At 43.3% G+C, this 21,900-nt stretch overlaps 2 protein-coding genes across 3 annotated transcripts in view; one reads left to right on the top strand and one right to left on the bottom strand.

Moving 5' to 3' along the window:
* Positions 1–12,936, top strand: part of kmt2bb (lysine (K)-specific methyltransferase 2Bb) — a 26,392-nt gene extending 13,456 nt beyond the window's left edge. For both annotated transcript variants that reach the window (XM_075465226.1, XM_075465227.1), the window contains exons 19-36: positions 333–443; positions 591–667; positions 869–1,086; positions 1,196–1,299; positions 1,385–1,522; positions 1,751–1,909; positions 2,000–2,117; positions 2,229–2,307; positions 3,820–3,980; positions 4,069–4,236; positions 4,322–7,394; positions 7,604–7,704; positions 7,837–7,974; positions 8,093–8,345; positions 8,442–8,549; positions 8,642–8,725; positions 9,564–9,693; positions 9,810–12,936. In XM_075465226.1, coding sequence (XP_075321341.1) covers positions 333–443; positions 591–667; positions 869–1,086; positions 1,196–1,299; positions 1,385–1,522; positions 1,751–1,909; positions 2,000–2,117; positions 2,229–2,307; positions 3,820–3,980; positions 4,069–4,236; positions 4,322–7,394; positions 7,604–7,704; positions 7,837–7,974; positions 8,093–8,345; positions 8,442–8,549; positions 8,642–8,725; positions 9,564–9,693; positions 9,810–10,085 — 5,496 coding nt within the window. In that variant the 3' untranslated portion in view covers positions 10,086–12,936. The remainder of the gene's footprint in view (positions 1–332; positions 444–590; positions 668–868; positions 1,087–1,195; positions 1,300–1,384; positions 1,523–1,750; positions 1,910–1,999; positions 2,118–2,228; positions 2,308–3,819; positions 3,981–4,068; positions 4,237–4,321; positions 7,395–7,603; positions 7,705–7,836; positions 7,975–8,092; positions 8,346–8,441; positions 8,550–8,641; positions 8,726–9,563; positions 9,694–9,809) is intronic.
* On the bottom strand, positions 12,751–21,888 carry igflr1 (IGF-like family receptor 1). Its single transcript, XM_075465271.1, has 7 exons — positions 21,555–21,888; positions 21,283–21,475; positions 20,976–21,000; positions 20,455–20,509; positions 15,917–15,991; positions 14,984–15,088; positions 12,751–13,915 (listed from the first exon to the last, which is right to left on the bottom strand). The coding sequence occupies exons 1-7, from the start codon at positions 21,646–21,648 to the stop codon at positions 13,599–13,601; spliced, it is 864 nt and encodes a 287-aa protein (XP_075321386.1). The 5' UTR covers positions 21,649–21,888; the 3' UTR covers positions 12,751–13,598.
* Positions 21,889–21,900: the final 12 nt, after the last annotated feature.

A 21,900-nucleotide genomic window follows, 5' to 3' on the forward strand; every position in this document is an offset into this window, starting at 1 on the left:
ATTCACCCTTCTGCTCACTTAACTCAAATTTGGACCCTTTTGACGACTTAAAACACGCTTTTTAAATGAGGAGCGTCCTCATTGAAGCTTTTGTCTCTGAACTCAGGAGACAGGGGAGCTCAGTCACTATAAATTTGCAGTGAATCAAAAAGTTGAAAGACTTTATTTCGCTAACCTACTGCAACACGTACTATCCCAGGATTGTGGTCTCTTCCCGTTTGGAAGTCCTCTCGCTGTTGTTGGACATGGCATCAAGCATACAGAGTGTTCCACAGTAGTATAGTCGGCGGCTCAATGGGTGTTAAACATTTCTTTTGTTTTTCAAATCACAGAAAATGTTCCACGAAGATGTGGTTCAGGTGGTGCGGAAGAGGCTTGAGCAAGAGGAAGATCTCCCAGAGGAGCGCAGACCCACTGCCCTGGCACGCTCTTATTACTTAAAGGTGCCGTATGACTGAATTACCCCCGAAAATACTGCAGACGTATTTCTAATTGTGTGCTTCGTTCTTAGTTTTTAATTTCATTGGCGTGTTAAATCTGCATTTCTAATTAATGTAGTGATTTATTTTATTTCTTTTTCTTCTGTTTAGCTCCTTGAGGAGGTATTTAACTGGTTCAACAGCCAAGACCCAAAGGTGTGGAGCCCGTGTACCAAAGACTTGCCCATGTGAGTAATCATTACTTTTTTACTCACACAAGTGTGCATATTTAAAAGATTTTGCACACATTTTAACAGGCGCTATGAATTTATCATGATTTATTTAGCGTACTGCATACCTACTTCAGTGCATGTACAGGTGGTGCATTGAATTGTTTGTCTGCAGCATTAAAAGTGGAGCGCTTTGCAACTCTTGCATTCTTTCTTTAGGGGGATGCTGTTCCAGGCTGTTCATCCTCCCACAACTGAGCATGTTTACGCCCAGTGGCAAGGGAGGGAAGAGCTGTCGCCCAGACCTCCGTTGGGTCTCCTGCAGGAAGACAATGGACAAAGCTTAGATATAAAGATGGAAGGGGGAGTTTCTCCGATGTCCGCGGAGCCGACGAACCGAAACCACTTCAAAACCAGCAGGGTTGTCAGATTTAAAGGTAACGCTGTCGGTTCCAGAAAAGGGGACGATGAAACTGCTGATTCCTCATTATCTTGTTGTTTGGTGTTTAGGACTCTTAAACGTGTACTTATTTGCTCTTACACCAGGGAAGAGAGGCAGGCTTTCAAAAGCTGATCTAGACACTGGATGGTCTAAGGACGATGAGAGGCAGTGCTCTTTGTGCCAGAAATATGGAGACCTCAAACCCAACGTAAGAGATGCAACAAACGAAAGCAGTGCTCCTAAACGCTCCTGAAAGTGGTCACTCACTGCGTGTCTTTCGTGTTGCTCCACAGGAAGCCGGCAGGTTACTTTGCCTGGGACAAAATGAATGGATACACGTAAACTGCTGTCTGTGGTCAGCCGAGGTGTTCGAAGAAGAAAACGGTTCTCTGCTACACGTACACAGCGCTGTCACAAGGGGGCGACTGATGGTTGGTTCATAATTTTTTGTTAATGATTTTTATTATTTGCAAGCCTGTAGGTAAAGCGTGACTGTTGTACTGGTGTGTGAGTGTTAGAATCTTTGATGACTGTAAATCTGCAGACCCGGATGGACTCGTTGAGAGATGTGAAGTCTTGTCTGATTGATGCTCCTTTATCACTTTGAATCAACTTTTATATATTTTGTTCATCAACCCCGTTATCCCCCATCTTTCTAGCGATGTGAACGCTGCAATCAGACGGGTGCCACCGTGGGCTGTTGCCTGACATCTTGTCAAAGTAACTACCACTTCATGTGTGCCCGCTCCCGGCAGTGTGTGTTTCAGGATGATAAAAAGGTCTACTGCCACAAACACCGACACCTCATCAGCGGCAGGGTAAATTTCTGATCCTCAACTTTGTCAATCATGCTGTAACGATTTCAGCATATGGAATTGAATTCTTACTGGGTTTCCTTTGCTTTATAGATGATAACTGGTCAAGAATTTGAAGTGAACCGCAGAGTCTATGTGGATTTTGAAGGAATCAGCCTTCGCAGAAAGTTTTTGACTGGACTGGAACCAGAGCTGATCAATGTGATGATTGGCAAGTTGTCTTTTTATTTGACTGCTTTTCTTTCACCTTGCTCTTATCTATTAGTGCGAGAGGGGGGGCCTAAACTAATATTTGGTTTCCACCTTTGCTGTCCCTACACAGGTTCCTTACAGATTGACAAGTTGGGTGTGCTGACTGAACTTTCAGCTAGCAGAGGGAAATTGTTTCCTGTGGGGTTTCAGTAAGTTTCATTTTTCTCTTTTAAGACCCAGTTGTTCAAATAAATCATATTTGCAACATGGACTGAAAGGCACGTTTATGTGCAATGTCATTTCAGTCAGTGTTGGATCAATTAAATGCATAAACATGCATTTCGTGGGCTGTATCTGTGACATGTGCAATGACAGTGAATTTTAATCTAATCTAACCTTGTGAATAAATGGATTTGGCTTGGAAATGAATCCTTAAACAAATAGATTAAGCCAATTTAGATCAATTTATGAGTTGATACAAACAGTAGTTCTTGAAATGGTATGTTTTTATCTGAATTAGCTAATCCATATAACTATATTTTTTACTTAGTTTTAGCCATGATAATTAATTAATTTAAAAGGCATATTACCTTATTTATGCATGCAATGTAGTGCTGGGCGGTATGACCAAAAATACATATCACGGTATTTTTTCACGGTTTCACGGTATATCACGGTATTTTTTTTTTCATGCATAATTAGGTGTTCACAGCGTTTTCTACAGATTGAGAACAGAATTAAAAATTAAAATAAAAATTCCTTCGTTAATAATTGGTCACACAGAACTTCATTGTATTAATATTCACATCTTCATTGTAAACAAATTAATAACATAGCTAATTACACTTGTCGGACTGTTCAGCTGTTTCAGACTGATACCTCCGGTTCAGGCTGGTCCTCATCCTCAACACGCACGTCTCTTTTTCAATCGCGGAAAATATTTTTCAATACTCATCTGGATTGAGGCAGCAAACATTCAGTGTAAGAGTTTAAAAAACCTACTTTATTTGATTTACAGCTGCTAGTGTTTAGACCTCGACAACCCAACTACATTTTTTTTTTTTTTTTTTTACGGCAAACTTGCGACTAGTTAACTTTATAAAGAAGGCGTAATCGCTTGTTTGCTATGGGTCGGGTCGGGACGGGACAACATTGTATTAAAAATATAAAATATTTTTATACGACTTTTTAATGTGTAATTTTATAAAGTTGCACGTGATACCAACCTTTTGTGAATTTCGCCAGCCGTCTTCTTTCAGTTGAGCTAATCTAACGCGACGCTGAAGCTAGCAAGCTTCCAGCTTCCAGGGATGATCTCGCTGATGAAGACACACGGTGTGCACGGAGGGGAGGGGCTGTGTGTGTGTGAGTAGGCTATGCGAGAGAGACGCATGACTGACAGAGACGGAGGGAGAGCAGGGAAAGGAAATGCAGCTTAACGAATACGAGTATTTTTTTAAATAGCGTTAAAAATAGACAGTAAACATGCGTTTTTAGAAGCGCAACACTGAAAAGGGTCCCGTCTCAAACAATGTCGCGCGACGCAGCGTTCCCCCCCGTTGTGTAATCAAATACACCGGTATGGCGGTATATTAAAAATTCATATCAAAATGAAATTATAAACCGGTATTCGGTGTGAACCGGTGTACCGCCCAGCACTAATGCAATGTCAGCTAAAAATGGATACAATGGAGTAAAAACTGTTGGTTTTCCTTTCTCAGGTGTTCCCGATGGTACTGGAGCACAGTTAACCCACTACGGCGGTGCAAGTATACATGTAAAGTACGAGAGGTCCGGCCCATTGTCCCAGAGAAACCCGTGGAGGAGATGCCTGACCAAGGAGACAATCTCACCATTGCTCACAGCCCCTGTCACCTACCTGGTGTGTGCTGGAAATCATTCTACAGCAGGAAGGGATACACCAAATGTGTTTGTGGAGTGTTGATGAAACCGTTTGTATGTCTCTTCAGAATCTGAAGCCCAGGAGGCTGATGTGGTAGAAACCCAACCCCCGACAGAGGAAACCTTTGTCCCAGGTCCTCCCCCGAAATCAGATCATAGTGCAAGGCCAAAGATTCCCAGCTACCCCCTGCACAGGAGACCGGCTGGAGGAATGTCCCGACCGCTGCCATCCCCAGGTAAAACATTACCTAAAAAGCTTTGTTTCACCAGCAGGGGGGGAAACAAGGTGAAAGATACTGATTCGTTCTCTGTTCCTCTTAGGTGTAAACCAGACAAAACCCCATCACATTCTAACCATAAGTGACCTGGAAGAGACTCGCAGAGCACGTCGCCACAGCCCCCACTCGCAGACATCTGGTCTCAGAACTCGCATGTCCCCCCCTCCTCTGGGTCCTCTAACCGGACCAATAACTCTCCGGGCAGGCAAATCCTCTCTGCCTACCTCCCCACTGTTCCCCCTCGGTACTTCTGACAACCTGATGAATTGCCCGTCGTCCCGCGCGGTCGGGGGTAGAAGCGCTTCCTCCATCCGTTGCCCTGGAAATACAATAACGCACTGTACCTCAACATTCTTTCCTCAGTCTCCCTGGCAGGATAGTGCAGCCTCTGTAAGCCTGCCTTTTACTTCATCCATGACACATTTACCCAGAAATAGATTGTCGTTTGATCTGAGCCAGTCGGACTCGGTCGAGGTGCCACACAACTTCTTAGCTTCACCTGAGCCTGAAGATGTCTCCCCAGCAAACGGTACATCACCCCATGGAGACTTAGACAGACAGAGGGATGACAAAGAGTTTCCCTACGGTTCGTTCCACAAGGATCCCGACATGAGTCTGGGCGAGGAGATGCGAACAGAACTTGAGATTGAAGAAACGCTCCTGAATGAAGGCGTGGCAATGAACTGTGGGGGACAAATTGTGGTGGAAGGTGATGATCAGGAGGAATTTTGGGGAAGATCCCAAGAGGTGCATAAGAGGAAGACGCTTGTTGCCAATCTTCCACGGTCTGCGGCCTCAGCAAGGGAGGAATTGGGCAACACATCCTCTGACGATGACATGGAGCACTATTTTGATTTTTCACGGACAATAGTCAGCCGCCCAGTATCAAAGGATCGGTCCAAGTCTCCGTCCTCTCCTTCCTCGCGTCCCATGGCTCAGCTGGATGGGATCGATGACGGTACCGAGAGTGATGCAAGCGTAGCAGCTACTGATGATGCTCAGAAGGTTGAGGGGTCGGATAAAAATCAGGTGCAAATCAAAAATCGAAACAATAAAAATACCCCTGACTCAGAAACTGCAAACAGCACGAAGGCCCCCGACACGCCAGCCAATGATAAGCAAACGGAGTCTTCATCGGTTACCATCTCAGTTGCCATTAAAGGTACTAGTGACAGTTCACATCCGTATCCTCCTAAATCCTTTGATGCCAGTCACAGCTCTGATGCTCCTTCAGTAGATCAGGAAAACATACTTTGCACCCAAGTCAATGACTCTCTACCAAACGTACTTACCAAGGTGACTGAGGCATCATATTCGGATGAATTATTAGCAGGATCTAGTTTAGGCTTGACTTCTGAAACACCTCTTGTTCTTGAGACGTGTGACGGCGGCCCACATTTCACCGAGCTGCTTCCTGTGCTACAAGACACGCCACTCGAAACCCAGCAGTCTGAAACTTGTAAAGTCATGAACTCTGAGTCTGAAAGTAGTAACTTTGCATCATCAACCGAGGGATCTGCCGTGTTGATGAACCACTTGACATCCAATATAATTGAGCCCTCCATAGCGGGTTCTGCTGATAATATGCTGGGTCTGCTTCAGCCCTCCCCTTTAATGCCTACAGACGTACAAAACCCCTCGCAATGCCTTGTAGACTCTCTCCAGATGTATTCGTGTTTACAAGGTTTCAGTCAGCCTCCTCTAACAAGTATAACACTTCAGCCCGTGACATCGGCACAAGAGTCGGCAACATTTCCATCTTTGGAGCCGTTATCGACTAAACTAACAACCCTAACTCCCGTCGGAGATGTGGCACAAACGCAGATAAATGTCCCCCCTCCAACTGATCCGGGGTTACAGGCTATGCCGAGCACGTGTCCCCCAGCCGGTACTTGTGGAACAGTTTCCGTGCCTCTGTACACCACGCAAGCACAGCCTTTCGGTTCTGCGGCTGTCACCATTGTTTCTTCCTCTGCTTCAATATCTTCTCTCTCTGGACTGTCGACGCACTGCTCAGCTGCTCCAACACCGTTACAAACCACCTCCGCCCCTGTGATCTTAAATGGTTACAGCTCGTCTGTGCAAAAGGAAGCTACTTCTGGTCACACGATCTCCATCAACTTCTCTACGCCCAGGCCAGCTATGGAACCTCAACAGCCATCTTTACCCCAGGCGCTGCCCGGTCATGCCATCCTTACTGTGAAGGAGGTGGGAGGTCCAAATGTAGATCCCACACCACATGTACTGCTGGTGAACCGCCTTGGGCAGATCTTTGTGAAAAACCCAGAAAGCAACACTTTCCAGCTGCCCACGCCCAACTCTCCCTCTTATAATTGTGTCACTCAGATCGCCAGCCTTTTGCAGAGCAACGCACTTTCAGCCACACTGGCGGCAGCTGGCAATGTCACAGCTCCGCCAGCCGGGGTCAATGTGACAACAGCAGTTCCCGCGTCAGTCACACCTGCAGCTCAGAACCCCGCCACAGTCACACAGCTGCTCGCCCACAACAACAACAACGGTGCAGTGGCGTCGGTTAATGCGAAAAAGTCGAGAAAAAACACAAAAACATCGAAAGATGAAACGGTCTCAGAGTTGAAAAAACCAAAGAAGAAGAAGGAACCTAATGCGTCCAAAAAATCCAAATCATCCAAGGCCACGGGGCAGGCCTCCGTGTCGACTGAGAATCAGCCAGTAACCCCTGCTGAAAGTGCCCAAGCAATTATAAACCAAGCAATGGCGAGCAACTACACCCCCAAATGGAGTGGGCTTCGTACATTGAGCCCGTCCTCGCTGGTTTTGCCCCCTGGCCTTTTAATTGAGCCGGAGCCTCGTGTGTCACCCCGCTCCCCGCCACCAACACCAGCTGCGGCACCTCGCCCTCGCACCCACGTCCGCATGAAAAGAGTGTCTTCGCTTTCAGACCGCATCGTCACAAAGAAGTCTAAAGTTGACTTCCTACCACCAGAGACCGCCAGTAACGATGAAGAGCATCGGAAAGCGACCGTTCCGAGCGCGTCCAGCCGGGCCTCAGGAGTTCGCATCAAAACCCCAACGGTGAAAGGAGTCCTCAACCTGGACGAGTTGAAGGAGGAGCACATGAGTGATTCTAGCTCAGGGTAAGTTTTTTTTTTTTTTTTTTTTTTACCAGCGATCCCGGTCATAACAGACAAATGGATGTTTTTGGTTTTTTTATTCAGCGATTTAGATCAATCCTCTAAATCACCCCTACTCCCTCGTTCTTTATGAAGGAGATCTTTTCTCCTGGATGTTTCTGTAATAAATGGTATTGCTTTATTTGTTAAATTTGTGCTTTATTTGTCCTCAGGTCAGAGCCTTGGAATTATTTGTCTCAGGGTGAACAAGGCAAACCGCATGCGTGGGAATCAGTGGGACACAGCAACCTGACTGACTGGAAGAAATACTCTGGTATTCTTTAGTTGAAATGACCATAGTTTGTTTGTGTCTGTGACTTCAAAAGCGTTCAAGTTTTGAACGGCATCTGCCTCGTATGACAGGCATTTGTGATAAATGAAAGCTGCCCGTGTTGTGTTTCAATAGGCACTGCGTCTGCGTCGGATGATGAACCGCCACCGTCTGATGAGGATCAGGGATGTCCAGCGAACAGAGACCAGCCACATTTGCGATTTGAGATTACCAGCGAGGATGGTTTCAGCGTAGAGGCAGAAACTATTGAGGGTAAGTCAGACATCTGAAACGACCGCGGACGTTTTTGAAAGAACAAATGCAAAGACTTACGGCAAGTTTGTCAGTTTTGTTATTTTCACGGCGTCTTAACTCTCGACTCCGCCCGTAGTGGCCTGGAAAGCAGTGATGGATGGTGTGCAGGAGGCCCGAGCAATAGCAAGACTGAGGCCCCTGACGTTTCAGAGGGTCACTGCTGCCCGTATGATGGGACTGGTCCATGACGCGGTCGGGTTCCTGCTGGAACAACTCGAAGGCGCTCACCGTTGTCAGCGGCACACTTTCCGTTTCTTCAAACAGTTCAGCCAGGAAGACGATCTTCCCGTTAATCCCAGCGGCTGCGCCCGCTCTGAGCTCTACCTCAGGTATGTCTGTTCGTAGCTTTTCACTCAAAACTGTGACACGTTGCCGATGCCTCCTCAAACCCGATGGGATTTTCTTTTCTTTCTCTTTTTTTACAGGAAGTCTACATTTGACATGTTCAACTTCCTGGCCTCTCAGCACAGACAGCTTCCTGACATTGGACCGTATGACGACGAGGAGGATGAGGTTCTTCTGAAATCCACAAGGTCGGGCTTCGGGTATTGTTTCACAGCGACTTTGTCCCCGGGTGAAAAATGTAGCACATTTAAGTGAATTCGATTTTTGCTCTTTTTCTTAGACGCGCTACTAGTTTGGAGTTGCCCATGGCCATGCGCTTCAGACACCTGGAAAGGACATCGAAAGAGGCGGTGGGAGTGTACAGGTCGGCTACATTTTCAAAACATCACACGGCTCTATTTAATGATCAAAAGCGCCCTTTTTTGAAAGCTGCGTTATGATGTGCCTTGAGTTGAAATCAAAGGATTTTCTCTTTCTTTTTTTTTTTTAAACTAAGCTCGGGTCACATCCTCCACATGTTTTTAATGGAACCAAAGCACCTGACTTCCTGTTACAAGTAATGAAACCAACAAAACATTTTTGCAAAAACATCATCTTGTGCATCGCTCCTACTCAGTCTAATCTTAGAAGACCTTTGAATGTCTTAAAGCATGAAAAAAACACATCTCACAAAGCTAAACGTCTGGCTTAAAACTGTGGTGAAAAGTGAGGCTAATTTCTAATCAGAACCATGAGTTTTGGATTTGACCTCATTTAATTAAGTAGGCAGTTTGACAGATAAATGAATCCTGCAAAGACTTGTTGTGTGGTTTCTCAGTCGTATTGCGCGGAAAAACTTGCTTACACTCATTTACCACTCATTTATTATCTGTTCTAAGTAAATGTGTAGGAGGCTTTTTATTAGGAAGCTGCACAGGAAGGAAATGAAGATGTTCTGTTTTTAGCCCAAGATGGGTGGCAGGCCGAGACAGACACCTTCCTACGCGACACCTTTGTTACTCATTGGTGTCATGTGGGAACGTATGCAGGCGGCATGGTAGGTCAAAGGTGATCAGTCTCTGAGGGTGCAATAACTAAAGTGTGTGTGTAAAAGGCTTCAGTCACTGAGGTGGTTTCCCCTTATCTGGGAATCGCAGTGATTCAATTTCTGTGACTGTGACTTCGATTTCTGTCGTTTCTGACTCGTTCAAATCTTTTTATAGGTCTGCTATTCACGGGCGTGGCCTGTTCTGCAAAAGGAACATCGAAGCGGGGGAGATGGTCATAGAGTACGCGGGCATCGTCATTCGCTCAGTGCTCACGGACAAAAGAGAAAAGTACTACGACGGCAAGGTTTGTCTGGCCTTCGCGGTCTTTGGGTTCCATTCTGATTTTTCCAGCTGTAAATGAGGGCTGGAGCTGAGAGGGTTCCAGAATCATGCCGCTAACTTTCGCTTGTGCCTTTTCAGGGCATTGGCTGTTACATGTTCCGCATCGATGACTTTGACGTCGTGGACGCGACCATGCACGGCAACGCAGCGAGGTTCATCAATCACTCCTGCGAACCCAACTGCTACTCGCGAGTTATCAACGTGGAGGGCCGGAAGCACATAGTCATCTTCGCGCTGAGGAAAATCTACAGAGGGGAGGAGCTCACATACGACTACAAGTTCCCCATCGAAGACGCCAGCAACAAACTCAACTGTAACTGTGGGGCCCGGCGATGTCGACGCTTCCTCAACTGAGAGATCGCTCGGATTTAACGGAGTGGATCTTTGTTTATTAGTAAGCCTTAAATTAAGGTGGCACTGGATTGGGCTCGGGGGAGGCTGTGGTCTGTCTGCACAGAGGTGGGGGGGGGGATTAGCCACTATGACACTGGCCACAGACGCGTTGTTGGCCAGATGGGATACGAGAGGAGGAGGAAAATCGGTGCAGAAAATTCATTTGACTTGACTGAAAAGTTTCTTGCCTCATCCGTTGCCAGTGTACTTCTCCTCATAAGGAGTTCTCCCATGTGCAGCTCGCACAGCTGGATGCATAGCAGTTGTCAAGAAAAAGGGGGTGTTGACGTTCATGATCACGTTTCATATTTAGAATAAGTGGAACTGAATGGATGACGTCGACAACAATGTCTGACACACACACCAAGCCTTATCTGTTTGAATCATTGCTGAGAAAACCTTCGTCTAAACTATGATTCATCATGTGTTTTATTTGTTTTCGGGGGAAAAACAAGTCTGTCCACAGTACACTTTTTATCATGATCGCTCCATCCTCCAGTGACGGGAACATTATAGCCCCCCTCCATGCAGTGGTGAAGTCTGTTCTTGAGCCATACACTCGCCCCAAAACCTGTACTTGTGTGTGTTTTATCTTACATCCAACACTTTACACTTTAATGTTTTTCTTTTTTTTTTTTGTGAATAACGAAAAACAACCATGGTGCTAAGCTTCCAAAGCTTCGTCTTTAGTTGGACTAAAACGTCTCGCGAATCAGGAATTGTTTAGCTGTTTATTCACTCTGCTGAGATCAGACATCTCCGTGCTCTCAGGCAGTAATCTTCATTATCATGTGCTGAGTTGTAAATTTAGCACCGTATGGCCTGCTAGTTTTCACACACTCTCTTCCTGTACGTTCTAAATCAGTTGTTGCGATCTACTGGTTTCAGCGAGTAACACGGTGTCATATTTGCAAAAGTGTGTCTTAAAGACGATTTTTTTTTTCTTCTTCTTCTTTTTATTGCTCAACTTACAGTGTATGTAGCAAACACTACCCAAGCCAAAAGTGAAGATTTGTGTGGTGAAAAGCGAAAAAAAAAAAAATCAAAAAAAAAAAATCAGTTTTTAAATATATATTTTATTACTCTCACGGCAGATGCTCATTTACCTATCGCAATAAGACTCTGCTACCCGACAGTTGCACAAGAAGAATCCTCCAACATGCGAACTTCTCTTGGTCTTCGTGAAACCTGCTACAGTTTCTGTGAATCAGGGAGAGCACTGGTTTGAAAAAGAAAAGAAAAAAAACAAACAAAAAAGAAAAACCGGGAAAAAAAGAAAAGCGGATTGCTACTGAGCGTGCACGTTCGAGTCAGTTGGAAACGTGGCGCGCGGATGCTCTGAATGTTGCTGCCGCGGTGCTGACGGAGAGCATCCAGCACCTTTAAAATAATGTTTGATGTTGTTTAAAGTCGATGTTCTGTGCGGTCAGTGACGAGGCTAAAATTGAATTCAGACACTGTTCCAATTGGTAGTTCTATTTATTCATGTTTTTGATTTCTGTTTTTAATGGTAAAAGGTTGTGCTGTGTATAATTGGTGGCGGTCTAGTGTATTCGCAGATCCCCCCCCCCCCCCTTCTTTTTGCGTTCTTTGTTTACAGATGATGTACTTCGTTTCACTAATTTACTTGAATTTTTTTTGTTTTCGGGCAGTTCTGTCATGCATATAAGCCTTTATGACAGCACCTGTTCTGAAGCAGGTATGCGTTGTTGTTTTTTTTGTTTTTTTTTAAGAAACATTTTTATTTTTATTATTTTTTAATTGTAGATTACTGACGGTCATAGAATCAGCCACAGGAGTTAAGCGAGCACTGTTCCCCCTACTCGATAATCTGTTTTTTCATCCCTTTTTCTCAAGGCTCATCACGCAAATTCAGTCACGTTTTTTTGTCTTTTCTTTTTCCCTTTCCCTTTTATTTCCTGTAATCCCCCTTTTCCCTTTTTGCATGTCCAATCGCTGGGATGGAGCCCAGATTAAAATTGTGTCAATCATCGAGCTGACAACAAGAGCAGAGTCACTCCCAACTCCTCGCAAGGATTCTACCTCAGCTGTTTAGACAGATGTTCGGGAATACTGATGCAAATCGAAAGGGTGATGATTTAAAAACAACTTGGTTTTAATATCCTGGTCTGTGTGTGTGTGTGTGTGAGTGTGTGTGTGTGTGTGTTTGTTTGTTTTTGTGTGTGTCTGTGAGCGTGGATGCAACGAAGGATGCAGAAGCACTAGTCAAAAGCTGAAGTCACCGTGACCATCCCTCCCAGGGTCTGTTAAGAAAGCTGTTTGTTATATATATATATATATACATATATATATACACACACACACATATATATAAAGATATAAATATATATATATATATATATAATAGGGTTATTTTAAAGTGTAAAAGACAAATGAGAAAATATGTGCTCTTTAAATTTACGTCTTTGTTACCTTGTACAAATAAACATTGAGTTTGTAAATATTTGTATACATATTTCTAAACCTGTTTAATTTTCTATGCACTTTTTTTATTTATAATGTTATTTGCTTAATAAAGATGTTAAGATGTTTGAAGAAAAATTTCATCGTGTATAAGAATGCCTGAGTAGTTGGTACGGGGGAGATATAAGCATAAAGTAGCCTGTTGAAATGGAATGTTACAAGTCTTTATTGTTCAATTTTGCAGTTCATTTCATGCTTATGTAGGAGATGCGATGCAAGCTACATGCCAGGTGTAACTAAAAGCTCATGTTCATCTGCCGTCTCTGGGACGTGGGCGGAAACGAATTATAATAGAAACGACGGCAAAAAAAAACAAAACAAAAAAACAGTCTTGATAAAGTATCACAGGAAAAAGCCATCAAATATTGGGAAATGTAAAAAATGTATTTTAAAAAGAGGGAGGTGGGGGACAAAACTGTTGTCAAAGTGCTGAATAGACAGGAAAAAGGATGTAAAACTGCTTATTGTGCACATGTTTCTCCACTTTTCTTATGGTTACAGGATGCCTCATTTTCCTGTTTGAATGCAAGTTCATGGCAACGCAAAACACTTCGAGCACTATGGCCTCATCTCTGCATCATTCAGTCTGACGGCCCCTTACACGTTAACTTTATCATTTTATTTATTCACCAAATGCACAACTATTTCTATCCTTTTTGACCAAGTATAAACAAAAGGGATTTTTCACCAAAAATATATCTTAACTTTTTTCCTGTTTGAACCCAAATATTCAGTCTCCTGCTGACCGTGCCAACAGTTTTGGATGAGAACCAAAGTCTGAAATTTGATATTAAAATGAAGTGGTTCGTGCTGCGTAATGTCGGGGAAATAAGAACAAGTTTGCTGGTGTTTTTGGAGTGAGCTGCACATCTGAGGGAGAAGAACTGTAATGAGATCATTTGTCAGTGCTGTGAAAAAAAGTTGCATTAAGTCAAGTGGTTTGGAAAATATTAAGGTAATGGAGACTAAAAGTAGCTTAACAATAAATATTTATGGGCTAGGCCTCAGTTTAACAAGAACAGCAACTGCATCATTGCGTTCTATTTGTCTTAGCAGCTGTGCCAGTTGGCCTACGGTCCAGTCAGGATGCTTGCTGGTGACGCCTTCCAGCACTGCTTTCAGGGGACTTTTACTATCCTTCATGGAGTAAGTATAAGTAATCCAGGAGGAGGTGAAGGACCAGTGGGAAGCGAGGTGCCTTGTGTTCTTTATTCCCCGGGTTTCAGGATCCAATAAAATGACCAACTCTTCCAAAACATCCAGATCGTCCAGGACCGTCTGCAAAGGTGCTGACAGGATGTCATAACCTACAGAAAACAGATTCGTAATATAAGAGGGTAATAGAAGATCAATTCAACCGACAGGTTCTGAAAGACTTTTTAGGCATGAACAAGAATGTATAAAAACATTTTTAAAAATGCACCGATCCTTTCAAGTTGTCCATATTTTATGTTTGTTTATGACCCATCTCAAAAATCAGTTCCCGCAAAAATTTTCTTATCATCCTAGACATTATTCAACCCAAACATTTACGGAAGTAAAACAAAGATGCTGTAGCGGCACAGAACATGAGGCCAAGATGTAAAACAGAGCACGGCTAAAGCTAAACTTGGCGTGAGAAAACCTGCAGAAATAAGACAAGAGAGGAAATTACAAGAGCAGCATGCAATCATGCAGTTCCTTGACAGCAGGCAGACGCAGTATTTCAGACTCCAATATAATCACAGAGCAGAAGGAAGAAATAAAAAATCCAGGCCATGAGCCAAAAGCAAAGTAAATAAAAACTCTAGATAGACTTAAAGTCGACGACTGAAAAGCTTTTCCCAAGTTCAAAGGGTCTCAGACTGGTGTTACATTTCAAGTGGAAAACAACCTGAGTCATGCAGCCCAGAAAACAAGGGTAGCCACAGAAAAATCTGTCCTGCTGGGACACAAATTATGCATGCACATAATAGCCATGTGTGTGCCTCACCCCCACACAGACTGTGTGCACATGTGTTAAAGATTAAATGAGAGTTGTTTGTCCTCTGCTGTAGCCCTGATGTGAGTTTATAACGTGAGCTCTGTGCCATAAACTTACACAGCTGACCACTAGTTTATTTTTTATTCCAGCGTTTTTGCTCTGTCCGTGGTGACAGAACTAACATCATCAAAAAAAAACAAAAAAAAAAATGATTTCCTTTTTACTCTTCTTCACTGATGAGCGCCTCCTAATTAGTTGTGGACCGAGGAGAAATCCATTTGAGAAAGCATCTAAGCGGTAAAAGGATGTGAAGAGCCTCGATAGGTCTGAAAACGTTCTATTTGAAGTCACAGACTGACTCATTAGCTTAGCTGATATAACACTCTCAGAGGCAACAGTCTTTTCCACTTACTGAGAATGTCTTCCGTATCGTTGTGACAAACTGCGGACAAGGGGGGACAAAAACCTTCATTTATGTAGGATGATCTTCTCCTATAAAACATGGTGTCATGTAGACCTGTGTGAAACATGACAAAAAAAAAAAAAAAAGACACAACAGAATTACATCCACTTGTTTAAATCTGCTGTAAAATAACTAGGGCTGGGCAACGATTAAAATTTTGAATCTAATTAATCACATGATTTCCCTGATTAATCACGATTAATCGCATTTGTACGCAAAATCCAAAAAATGAATTCATAAGTAGTGTATAGCTTTTAGCATTTAGTTTTATTTTAAATGTGCTGCCATATGAATGAAACTGCCATAACATTTGTTGTGCAAACACACTTTTAACATCAGCATTTTTATGTAGTTTTTATGTAGAAGCCTCGCTCCACTGTCTGTTTCCTTGAATGACTTACTGGTATCAGTTGTGTTTTGCCTTTAAGTGATATTTTAGACTGGAACTACTACGGTGATAAGACAATTTAACTTGGCTGTGTTTACAGATGACTTTGGTTCTGTCGACTCCGCTGTCAGGAAGAACTTTAAAATGAAAATGGCCGAGTAAAAGTTCCGTACCCTTCTCCATGTTTTTTTGGATCCGCCAATTACTTTCTTTTCCAGTTCCGCAGCAGACAGCAACAGACTTTTACAAAATAAAAGCCTGTGAGCAACAGACTTTTACAATATATATATATATATTTTAAACTGCATTAATGCGTGATAAAATATTTATCGGCGTTAAATAATTAACGAGTTAACGCGATAATAACGAGTTAACTCGCCCAGCCCTAAAAATAACCTTTCAAAATCAAAGCTGATGATCGAGCAGATCCCGCAGACTTTATGTCTTTGTCATGTCTATCTTAAAGAAGACTTTATAACTTTCAAAAAACAGACCTTTTCTCCGTTTCATCTTGATGATGAAAGCAGATAAGGCTAGCAGCAGAACAAAGACAGCCAACGGTACAGCCCCTGCAAGCAAAAAGATCAGTCAAGAGAAACGTTGGAAACTTGTTGGACATCCAACTCAACTCAACTCAACTTTATTTATAAAGCCCTTTAAAACAAAGTGCTGTACATGAATAACAACACGAAGTAGATGTTGGTGCTCGTGTCTCTTGGGGGAAGTGCACTCAGGGGAAGTCCGAGACATTAATAAACATGTGGCTTAAACAAGCTCCACTGATGTTTGTCAGCCGGGCATGAAACCAAAGGGAAAACTGAAAATCTACAGGAACACACGGAGTTGCGTGTGATGGTGCAGTGCGATATGATGGCAGCGCACTGTGGTGTAGGGGTGCTTTAAACACCAACTAATAAAACAACAGGACAGTTATTTTTTTTATTTTTTATTTATTATTATTTATTTTTTTTACAACAGGACAGTTATATATTTTGCTCCTTCAACGCAGTGACGTCACTCCGTTTCGCACTCCCTCCGCGCCTGCAAAAAACGCTGCTACGACTTGTAATGACTACGTGAAAAACCGTGAAGGACTGTTATGCAGGGGCGGGGCTATAGGCGGGGCAACTGTCCCTGGGCCCAGGGTCCTCACCCACTCAACCAAAAAAAACCAAAAAAAAAACATGTGTATATAGTTCCCAGTTTGTTTGCATCGCAATGTTCTATGTTTAAACATTCCGAAATGTTTTGTTTCAATCTTTGCAAATAATGTATATGTGACCTGATCCAGCAAAATGAGTCACAGTGACCCAAATGTCAAAATTGACATTTTGGTATCAAAAGAAAGGAATGGAAATAAGCTTTAAAATGATACCATAGTCAAAGTCATACGTTGGATGGTTTTCAAAATATGGCCATTTGATTTATGATCTTCCACCCTTTTTTTACGATGGAAAACCTGAGAAAATCGCATTTAAAGTTTTTTGCCCGTTTTTTTGTTGATAGCTTTCAAAATCCTGTTAATTTAAGGGGATAAACTCTTTATCTTAAAGCTTAATTTTACCAAAGGCATTTGTACACATATAAAATGGTATTAAACCAGACTGAAGCCCAAATGATTAGAAAATATTTATTTTTGTTCCCACACACTGCTCCACAGCTCAACATAGCCCTCGTCACCTCATTAATATCAGTCACAGGTTGCTCAATGACTTCATCGTCATCTTCCACATGAGTGGCGAATTCTTGCTCCTTTTCCATATCCGAGTCTTTGACATCGCTGTCATTTTCTTCTTCAGAAGATATCACCTCAGTAAAAAAATCCGTAACTAGCGCTAACAAGTCTTGCTGTCCAGCAGCAGAGCTAAAATTGGACGCCACGAGAGTTTAAAGCTTTCGCGACTCTACTTTCTTTAGCGAATGACATTTTAAAACAAAAACACAGATCAACACACTACACTATACTACAGTACTACACGATACTAATATTGTAATAAGACGATGACTTTTTTGACAATGACGAATATTGAGAGACTTTCTACGATTAGTTTAGGCTACACCAACACAGATAGCTAGTTTGACAGGAGTGATGGCTGGACCAATCGCGTGCACCAGTCACTCGAAACGTGACTTCCCGCCTATTTTGGGCCTTTGTGTCACTGTGTGTGTACATTTTTAAGCATTTTGATTGGTTTTATGAAGTGAGCAGAGATAGAGACGTTTCAGAGGTAAAGGGAAATCCTCAGAGGTAATAGGAACGGTAGACGTTAACGGGAGAGGAGTCGATGAATTTGTTCAACCTGTTAAATTTTAACGCATTTAATACAACTTGCAAGTCAACTTGAATTGTCATTTACGTGCCTTTCCTCAATTATATGGACTATACAACTTTGGGAGATTGTTTTTTAATGTCTATTCTTTGAAATTAGCTAAAAAAAAAATTTTTTTTTAATCCATTGTTTTTTCACGTTATCTGCCCGTACCTCAAAATAGAACGTTGCGACTTTCGACTCATTTCGCCAGAGCGGGTCACATATAGTTTAGCCTAACCCAGCCACTTGGATGCAGTCACCTCAAACAGGTGCCGGTCCCAAGCCCGGATTAATGGGGAGGGTTGGCGTCAAAAAATAGCCTTCTTTTCTCGTCACTCGATGGATGAGATGGACATGCTTTAATGAGCGCACGCGTGTGGGTGTACGCGCGCACCGGAACGAGGGGGCCCGGTCGGGATGTTTTGCCCCTGGGCCCTGTCCGCAATTGTTCCGCCACTGCTGTTATGATATCCCAGGGCTCCAGAGTGCGACCAATTTGGTCGCACATGCGACCTATTTTCTCAATGGTGCGCCTAAAAAAAAATCTCAGGTTGCACCGGTGCAACCACCCGTTCGAGGGAAAAAAAAAAAAGTCTACGCGACTCTGAAAGTCTCCCTGTGGTTCAACAACAGACACACATTAGACCCATATCGTGGTCTAAACCAATCAGATATAGTGAAGGGCGGGATCCCCTTCTGATTGGCCCGTGTATGTGTGTGTATGTTTCAACACGTGCTTGCTAGTCAAACAGAGAGGTGAACCTCGGCTCGTCAGATAAACAGTGGATGTAGCCGCAGGTGATAACATGAAAAGAACGATTGACAACTTTTTGGTTAAGTTAAGGCCTGAAAATAACCACAACCAATGCTCTGACACGGAGCCATCAACCTCCCACGTTATGTCATGCCCTGGTCCGGAGCTAGCAACATAATGAGCTAGCATCCGGAGCTAGCATCAGATAATGAGCCACATAGATCGACTCCGAGCCAGAACCATCTGAAATTAAAAGGGGTAAAGTGTGTACATTTCTAAGAGAGTGGCTTGACCTGTTTCCCTGGCTAAAATACAGTAAAGCCGATAATATAATGCACTGCATTTACTGTAAATTGTGGCAATAGTGCATTTGTGACTAATACATTTCGAATTGAAACGCTGAAAAAGCACAACGCATCTAAGCCCCTTTCACACTGCGACCCGCTACCTTAGCGGGTCCAAATTGCACCTTCGACCTGCGTCGAGCAATGTGAACGCTTGGCGTGTTGGTGACCCGTGTCGCCTGAAGCCGAGTTCAGGGGGAGTTGCCTAGTGGCAGAGCGTCACACGAAACACATAAAATGCTGGGCGTGTACAATGACGTAGGCACAAGCCATGCGTCGGAGGTAGGGTTAAATACACCTGTCTGCATCAAATTTTTCAAACAAACGATGGCGGGACACCTTGAGAACTCGTTTTTGCAATTGTATCATGGAGATGTTACTTTACAGTGCGTCTTGCTGCGTGGAAAACCGCGCTCTCCCATCTTTCTCGCCAGCCCTTCCAGCAGAGGTCCATATCCTTCACCGTCCCCGACATGTGGCGGTAAATAACGTCCTCTGCTCGGGGGCTGAGGAGCTCGCGGACCTCCTTGTCTCCCCAGTTGGCCATATTAAAAAATGTCTCCAACTTGATGTAGGCTAAAACAGAGTAAAACTTGTCCTCACCTGTCGCTGTTGTTCTGAATCAGCTGTCCATTCTGTCTTTTAAACTCCTCACGTCACGCCCACGTCCGACCCGCGTCGATTGTGTTCACATTAAACTCGGCAAAAAGACTAGGGTCCGACGCGGGTCGAAAGGCGAGTCGAGTTGACGCGGCAGCCCGGGTCGGCAGTGTGAACGCAACAGCGGACACGCTAAATTCGCGAATTAAACGCGGGTTATTCGGCAGTGTGAAAGGGGCTTGTGAAACACATTACCTGCTCAGTGTCCCCTGTCCCCGCTGCCTTTCAGCGGCAGGCAGCAGCTGAAAGCACCTGATCGTTCAGGAATGCGTCAGTGTGTACGGCCGTATCTTGAGGAGAGGAAGAACGGGGAATATACTGATATATATTTAACCCAACTACAGGAGTTGGCCATCCGGGGGGCATGTGACTGCAATGGAGGATAGTCCATAAGACATTGAGCCATGAGATGTTCAGTTTGAAGCCCTTAAAACACTTGCAATTTTAATTTAGATTTTCTTTTTATTTGATTTATCTTGAGATGTTTTAAGTTTAAATTTCAGGCCAGTGAAGCACTTTAAGCACCAACACTTTTTCTGTAAGTTTCAGTAAGTAGTTAGTAAGTTAAGTTCAGTAAGTTTGTAGAATTGTGCTTCAAATAAAGAACTTTGTTTTGACCAGATTGCTAGTTAACAGACATTTATGGACAGCGATTTTAAAATAAATAAATAAATAAAGTGAACCTGTAAAACTGCAGTGTTAAATGCAATGCGTTTGAAAATTTGGGTGCACCTAATCTTTGTGCTGGTGCACCTAAGAAAAAAAGTTAGGCGCACCAGTGCAACCAGTGCAAAACAGTTAGTCTGGACTCAGCCCTGTATCCTTATAGCCATAGCTTTCGGTTCTTTCTTCACCGTGTCTGTTTCTCGCAAATGGCAGATATTGCGCACAACCTTCCCCCACGTCACGTAGGCTACACTAGAAATTCTGAATAAACAGTGAGTGATTGCTGGCTGACTCACAGACAACGGGGGCCACTTTCTGCGAGCCGTCTTCTTGTAGTGAGATGATTTGCGTCTGAAAAGAAAACAAAACGAACTGACTTTATCCACTGAGAAAATATAGATTCAATCAGGTCATTTATATGGCAAAACTATTTCCTCCCTTTCATTTCGTCTTCTTTTTGTCTGTCGCGTATTAGACCATGTAATCTTGTGCCATTAAAATAAATGAAAACTGAACTTTATGAATTTGAACAGCTGTCTGTCTAGCCAAGAAAGTGACGATGAAGGTATTAGAAACAGTTTAAAAAGTCTTCTTCTGCTGTGTTTTACTGTTCGTGGTAGGCTGCCTACTACGATAAACAATGCAATTGTTTAAACGTGGGCTGGGTCCGTTTCCTTTTTTTTTGGCAGAGGCTACTATTTGACGTTCTTCCCGCACAATTTGCCTGTTATAAACTTAGAAATGGAACAGAAAGAGCAGCTGAAATACCAATTAAACGGACGTTTAAATGGAAAACTTTGGTCTGCAGCCTACTTACTGTGGTCGGAGCTGTGGTTGTCAGACTTCAGAGGAAATGCGGAAAAACAAAAACAAAAACAACAACAACTGCTTACTTTGTGACACATGCAGTGGTTTACAGAAAGAGAACATATAATTCGAATAAAAATGTCATGGCTCCTGGCTGACCGGGAAAACATTTCCGATCCGCTCACAGGGGACGCACAAACCCGCGTCGGATCTGCTCGCTCCTCTGACTTTAAGGTGAGCCGACTCTGCCAAATACAGGCCTATACGTCTTGAACATTAATGTTCAATTCGTTTTTCTGAACACACTGTTGTCTTACCGCGGATCGCGACAGATGGTGTCATCTGTTGAATTGCAGTTTCTCACAAGGATGCTGTTTGGCGGACATGAAGTACAAGGTTGGCAATATGGGCTGCTGCCGTCGTTGAAAGTGTTGTTTTTGCAGCGTGATTTTGACCTTTCGTGGATCCCACCATCATCATCTCTACCACAGTTGGGTGTAACTTCATATCCTATTGATAATATAATATAATATAATATAATATAATATAATATAATATAATATAATATAACAATGTTGACGTAGCCTACCTGGGTATAAATCACACGGGACACATCGGCGTTGCTCCTTGTCCCAGTATGTTGTAAGATTTGTACAGAAATGTGAGTATCCCTCCGCCATCATCTGTACACTGCACTCACAGACAGAGACGTGATCCTTTATACTGCCCACGGGGGCCTAGCCTACTGCATCATCCCACACACGTAGCGTTGAGCATTTCGAGAGACAAAAAATCTTAGTAGAAGGAGGGAGTAGTCTGCTTTTAAACGACTTAAAGAACTTCATTATCATGTCCTTGAACTGCTTTTTTCCCTCCTTTTTTTAACATTGCCTACTTTTTTATTGTTTTTAACACATAACAACTTACAAAACACT

Source organism: Odontesthes bonariensis, chromosome 5 (genome assembly GCF_027942865.1).
Source record: "Odontesthes bonariensis isolate fOdoBon6 chromosome 5, fOdoBon6.hap1, whole genome shotgun sequence".
NCBI lineage: Eukaryota > Metazoa > Chordata > Actinopteri > Atheriniformes > Atherinopsidae > Odontesthes > Odontesthes bonariensis.